The sequence below is a fragment of the Hibiscus syriacus genome, unplaced genomic scaffold (genome assembly GCF_006381635.1).
Source record: "Hibiscus syriacus cultivar Baekdansim isolate YM2019G1 unplaced genomic scaffold, ASM638163v2 tig00002793_pilon, whole genome shotgun sequence".
Lineage (NCBI taxonomy): Eukaryota > Viridiplantae > Streptophyta > Magnoliopsida > Malvales > Malvaceae > Hibiscus > Hibiscus syriacus.
The window spans coordinates 2,057,825-2,064,193 of NW_024061944.1; the positions used below are offsets into that span (position 1 = coordinate 2,057,825).

A 6,369-nucleotide genomic window follows, 5' to 3' on the forward strand; every position below is an offset into this window, starting at 1 on the left:
ATTATATTTTATCTTTTTATTTTAGTTTAAATAGGTTTTAGTATTTCAATTAGGATTTAAGATATTATTTTAAATAGTATTTTAGTTTATCTTTGTTTTAGGTATTTTAGTTTAAATAGTGTTTTCATTAGGATAAAAGTTATTATTTTAGGAATTATCTTTAGCTTATTTTTAGGAATTTGAAGGTTATAAATACCCTTTAAGGGTGAGCCTAAAAACATATATCTTTCATTTGAGAATTAAATCTTCATTTTCTCTCTTGCTTTCTCTCTATTTTCGCATACTCCTTTATTTTTCTTTAAATTTCGTTTTCAACAATTGCTAAGTATGACTTTGGTCATGCTTAGCTAATTTTCTTTTAAACTGAGGGTTAAAGCGAAGGCTCAATTCCAAACGTGAGAATTGTAAGGTACTTAAATTGCTTCAGATTTCTCTCTCTGTTTTCTGAGCTTACTTTTCAAATCAAATCGATTTCGACATTGGTTCAGATGTTGTTATGGTTAACGTTTGAAGGAGGATTTGCTTATTGAAGCATATTCAACTTCCCAAGAACACACTTAGAATGGGGAAAATGACGGTTATCACTTACCATGAAGCATATTCGACATTTCTCTCTTAGGATTTGCTTAAATCGCTTCATTTTGCTTATTTTATTTTATTATAGCTTTTCAAGTTTACCTGAAATTCTATTTTTTCCTAAAATCAAGTGTTTTACTAAATCAAAAAAGCCATAGTATTTGTGGATCGACTCTTCTTCTTTATATTACCTTTTCCTTTATATTTAATTAAGAAGTCAAAATTATTTTGATAGGAAAATGACGGTTATCACTTACCACGAAGAATTGGGATAGCAGCGGCAGCAACTGGTTTCAACGGGGTAAATGACCAAGGGTCTGGGGCTAACATGTCGAGCCCATCACGTGAACTTCACAAGGGAACTCGTTCCATATGTTTCGAAATAAAGTCATTCACCCCTTAATTTCGCAACCCCACCACGGATGAACGTGATCGAAGAAACTGAAAAAACACGTACCAAACGTATAATATGTTGTTGGCAGACTTCGTCCAAGTTCATTCCTCTCTCTCTCTCCTATTATCGATCTACGATTGTTGAATTAAACTCCGACAAAAGGAACCCTGATTATTTTAATGGGGAAGAAGAGTTTAGGTTCCAAATCATTACAATGAAGAAGATGAATAGAATGTTTTAAAACCCTCCATTATCATGCATTGATATCGTTGAAACAAGAGAGTTCATGCATCATGATGTGTTTGAGGATCATCTGCCGACATGTTGGTACGTGTTTTAATTCTAAACTCATGTGCACGGACTATAACTTATACGTTTGCTACTGTCAGGTTCACTTCAATATAAAAACAAGCACATGATCTCGCCAACACTCGAAAAAGAGAAAATAACCTCAGTGACCAAAAATCCCAGATAATATACGATTTTGACCAATTTTTTTTGGATTTGCGAAAATGACCAACAAAATCGCAATGCGATCTCTAATTCGCATTGCGATCTCCACTATCGTAAATTCGCGTTGCATTTCGCGTTGCGATAGTTGAAAATCGCTTTGCGATTTTCCATTTCGCGTTGTGATTTTCCATTTCGCGTTGCGATAGTCCAAGTTGTCGTTGCGATAGTTTCCAAATTCGTTGCGATAGTCTACAGTTGTCGTTGCGATTTTCCAAATTCGTTGCGATAGTAAAAAAAAAGATTTTGTTTCTTAAGAATTTTCTCTAAAAAGATAGTATCCGCGCGTACGTGTCGAAGACACGTATGACCACGACCACGACCACGACCCGAGATGAGACAGCGGCGGCGGTGGCGCACAAGAGTCTCCCTTGTTCTCTTCCACTCAACAAGGAAGTGGGAAATTCAAGCCTTAAATACCATTCCCAATAGTGTTTCCAATACTATGTGGGATTGAGCATTACCAACACCATAAAATCTTAGTTCCCGACAATTGCAACGAATTTGGAAAATCGCAACGATAACTGTACACTATCGCAACGAATTTGTAAACTATCGCAACAACCACTGTAGACTATCGCAACGACAACTGTAGACTATCGCAACACGAAATGGAAAATCGTAACGCGATTTTTAACTATCGCAACGCGAAATGGAAAATCGCAACGCGATTTTCAACTATCGCAACGCGAAATGCAACGCGAATTTGCGATAGTGGAGATCGCAATGCGAATTAGAGATCGCATTGCGATTTTGTTGGTCATTTTTGCAAATCCAAAAAAAGTTGGTCAAAATCGTATATTATCTGAGATTCTTAGTCACTAAGGTTATTTTCTCCTCAGAAAAATCACTAATATAATATTATAAAAGATATGACAACAGTTAGAATTTTATGATTTTAATTCTATTTCAATTCGATTTAAAAGATTTACGGTATAACTCAATTGCTAAACATTTAAAATTGGAGGTCAGTGGTAGACTATAATCTCAGGATGCACACTTTGTCACGCATATTAAATTTGTATATTATTACTATACTCCTTTATGTTAGACTTTTACTAAGACTTAAAAAATTAGTATGAATATATTTAGTTTTATACGAATTTCATTTGTGATCCCATAAATTAAAGTGATTTAAGATTTTAATTGAAGAGGATAGTGTGATTTAGCATAAATCACACAGACACAAACATCATATATCATTTAAAATCGAATTTTTTATGTTATACCTATATTTTCACATAAAATTTAATATCTGTTTTACTGTGCGATATTATATTTGTACGATTATTGATTTAACATGATTATGATTATGACAGAGATATAATACAAAAATCAAGAGTTTTAGTTCGGTGAAATTATAAAAAGGTTGTTTATGATAGTTTTTTTTCCCTACTTAAAGGGCAAAATAAACGGCATTTTTCTCGAAAAATCATCGGTGATCGATATATTTATCGATCTAACATCGGTCAGACTATATTTCTCGATCTAACATCTTTAGCAGTAAAGTGTGCCCCTGCACCGCGTTATATGCTGATTTTGCTCCACGTGAGGTAAGGCGTGCCCCATGAAGCGCTCCTTACGCTACGTAGGGGTATAGCGCGGCCCCCGTGCGCGCCTTACTTTTATTGGGTTCTTTTTTCCACACTCTGCGACAAGGTTTTCTTTATCTATGGGTATAGATCAACCAAATCTGATATTTTGTAATGGGACAAAAATAAAAAGATTCTATGTTTTGTTTGAATTTGTGTGGGAAACGGGCCAACCAAAACCTTGATAACAATGAAAGAGGTAAAATGATATATTAAATTAAAAAAATAAAAATCTCATTTGACCCTTTCATTGTAACTAAAAAATCATTTTTTAGATTTTTCAACATTTTCAATTAATAATTTTAATTATTTTTAGAAATATATAGAATTCAAAATTCATTCTTAAAATTATAAAATATTTTTTAAATTATAATTTTTTGAACTTGCTAATTCATCAAATTAATTTATAAGTATTTTTTATTTAGTTATGATTAACTTTGTAAAATTTATCATTTATAATTTTTTATATCCAATAATTTTAATTATTAAAAATGAAGTTAATTTTTTTATTACACAAAGTGGTTCAGTTAATTAATTTTTATTTAATAAATTTAAATATAATTTTAAGAATATATTTACACAAAGTAATTAATTATTGTTGTCGATAGAAGAAACGTTGATAATGATTAGCTTTCCCGATTTTAACGCATTAATAATACTTTTAGGTTTCTTCTTGCTAGCCTCCTGTCTATACTGAACTATTAACCAATTTATCAGAAAAAGGAAAAAGATCGGACGCAATAAAGATAAGGCGCCCCTCAGGGGCTGCGCTATTCTCTTACGTGGCATAAGGCACACCATGTCAAAATAAGGCGCGCGCTTCAGGGGCGCGTCTTAACCCACGTAGCGCCAAATTAGTATATAGCGCGGTGTACTTTACTGTTAAGGGTGTTAGATCGAGAAATATAGTCTGACCGGTATTAGATCGGTAAATATACCGATCACCGATAATTTTTCGAGAAAAATCCCAAAATAAATGAGGATCACTAGTTTCTTGGGTATATATATGAGGTTTCTTATTTTTCTCTTGTTGAAGACTTGATTCAGTTGTTTAGTCACACAAAAAGGTTTCTTTAAGTTTTATTTCTCTTCATATATATACTTTTTACTAATTCGAAATTACAAGTACATTTTAAAATATTTAAAAGTAGTTAAAAAAGACAAGTCCGAATTATACTCCAGATGGAAGAAATCGTGACAGCAAATGGTAGCTTTAACAAAGCAAATGCCTAGTAATTTTAGAGTACACATAATTAAGCAGTGAGAGAGGGGGAGGCCAGTTTGGCAATTGTTTGGTAATTGGTAGGGACATGAACTTGGAAGTAATGTGGTTGGTGCATCCTTTCCTTACCTGTCCGAATCATTGCTAGGCTTTTTCCTGACCCAACTTCCATGATGTCCCTAACTTCCCCTCTTCCACAAGACAGGTCAATTCCTTCTCATATTTCCCGTATATAAATACATCCCCACTTTCATTCTCTTTAACACCCCCCCCCCCACACACACAATCGCTCTTCCATATTTTTATTGCCTTTTTACATTGTTAATTCGCACTCTTGATTTTCCATGCCTAATATGGAGCTTCAACTAGGTCTTGCTCTCCCAACACCAAACATGATAAAGGGCTTCGACTTGAACAACCACCGACTGGATCACCTGAAGCAAAGGGGTTGTTTCAGTAACAAAAGCAAACGTAGTTTTGAGCAGGCTTTTGGAAACTTCAAACAAGACGGTAAAACGAAGACCTTGCTTCTTTGGAGTGGTCAGCCAAACGAGGAAGAAGATCACAAGGATCAAAAGAAAACAACTTTTTCCACCATTGATGAGTAAGTAGCTCTTTTCCTACCTCTTTTAATGATTCCAAACAAAAAGTATTGAGTTTTGTGTTGAAACTGTAGCAGCAACGATGACGAAGAAGTTGAACAAGTAGTGGGGTGGCCACCCATTAAAACATGGAGGAAGAAAATATTCAACCAACCGAATGGAGTTGGTGGAATTGAGAACAACCGAGTTGCAGATAAAGAGAATGGCAGATCCATTTATGTTAAGGTGAAGATGGAAGGGGTGGCAATCACAAGAAAGGTTGATATAAGGCTTTATCTCTCTTATCAAACACTTAGCAACTCCTTGATCACAATGTTTTCCAAAGGTACGTCCCTAATTGTAGAATAATTCCCTCCCAAAATTCATTAAAAAAAAAAAGTAGCCAAAGTCTCAATATATATTATTTGAACAGACAAGAAATGCGGTGACGACGATTCTACACGTTATATTCTCACCTACCAAGACAAAGAAGGAGATTGGCTGATTGCAGGAGATATTCCATGGCAGTAAGTATTGGCTTATTACAAACAATGTTTGCAAATTCTTTTATCAAATTTATCATATATCTTTACAAGTTTGTTTATTGTTGGTGTTGCAGAAGTTTCATGAGGTGTGTGCAGCGGCTGAAGATAATAAGGAACCGGGATTGAAATATCGGATTTGCAGTCGACTGTTATAAGCAAAATTTACAAGTTTACCAAACATCAATGCTTAATTTGAACATCCAATTATTCGTTCCAATATGTAGTTGTAAAAACATGTTATATGAGTGAAGTGTGATAGCATATATCTCTATATAGTCTAAGCTAGCAAGAACCATATGGTTGAAGCATATAATTAATTTCAATTAGCTTGCTTTATTTGATGTATTGAGCTTTGTTTAAGTAATGTTTCATGTTAATCACGTTTTGTATATACCCTTTATTTAAAGGGTACCACTAGAATTTTATATGAGTGCTTCCCCCCTTTTTCTTTTAGGATTCTTTTTAAAAAGGAGGTGTTTACTTTAGTTCTAAACTACACATTTCAAGAGTGATATATTTATAGAATCAAATGCTTGAATGAATATGAAATGGCTCGAATTATTCCCAGATATGAGGGTGCTTCATCTTGACAGTATTGGCTCTGATCACTGTCCTATTATGTTACAAACAGATCAACAACACAAAGACAACATAATTAAACCTTTTAGATTTTTGGCAGCCTGGATGGAGCACCTGGACTTTGTTAATTTTTTGAAGAGAGAATGGCCTAAACATAATGAATTTTTAGATAGCCTCAACCATATCAGACTAAGTGTCGGAATTTGGAACAGAGAGACATTTGGAAGCATTAATCAAAAGAAGAGGAGAATTATTTCTAGATTAAAGGGCATTGATAAGGCTCTTCAAAAGTATAGCTCTAACAGACTGTCTAATATTGAATCCGAACTTAAGACTGAGCTTGACACTATTTTGAGACACGAGGAAATTC

The 6,369-nt window shown here is 34.0% G+C and overlaps 1 protein-coding gene across 2 annotated transcripts; it reads left to right on the forward strand.

Moving 5' to 3' along the window:
* The first annotated feature begins 4,571 nt into the window (after positions 1-4,571).
* LOC120149185 (auxin-responsive protein IAA29-like) lies at positions 4,572-5,580 on the forward strand. 2 transcript variants are annotated; one of them, XM_039162071.1, is made up of 4 exons: positions 4,572-4,898; positions 4,971-5,221; positions 5,309-5,402; positions 5,495-5,580. In XM_039162071.1, exons 1-4 carry the CDS (start codon positions 4,639-4,641, stop codon positions 5,544-5,546), a joined length of 657 nt encoding a protein of 218 aa, XP_039018002.1. In that variant the 5' UTR covers positions 4,572-4,638; the 3' UTR covers positions 5,547-5,580. The 2 variants fall into 2 exon arrangements, with proteins under 2 accessions (XP_039018002.1, XP_039018009.1); XM_039162078.1 differs by having other exon boundaries at positions 4,974-5,221.
* Positions 5,581-6,369: the final 789 nt, after the last annotated feature.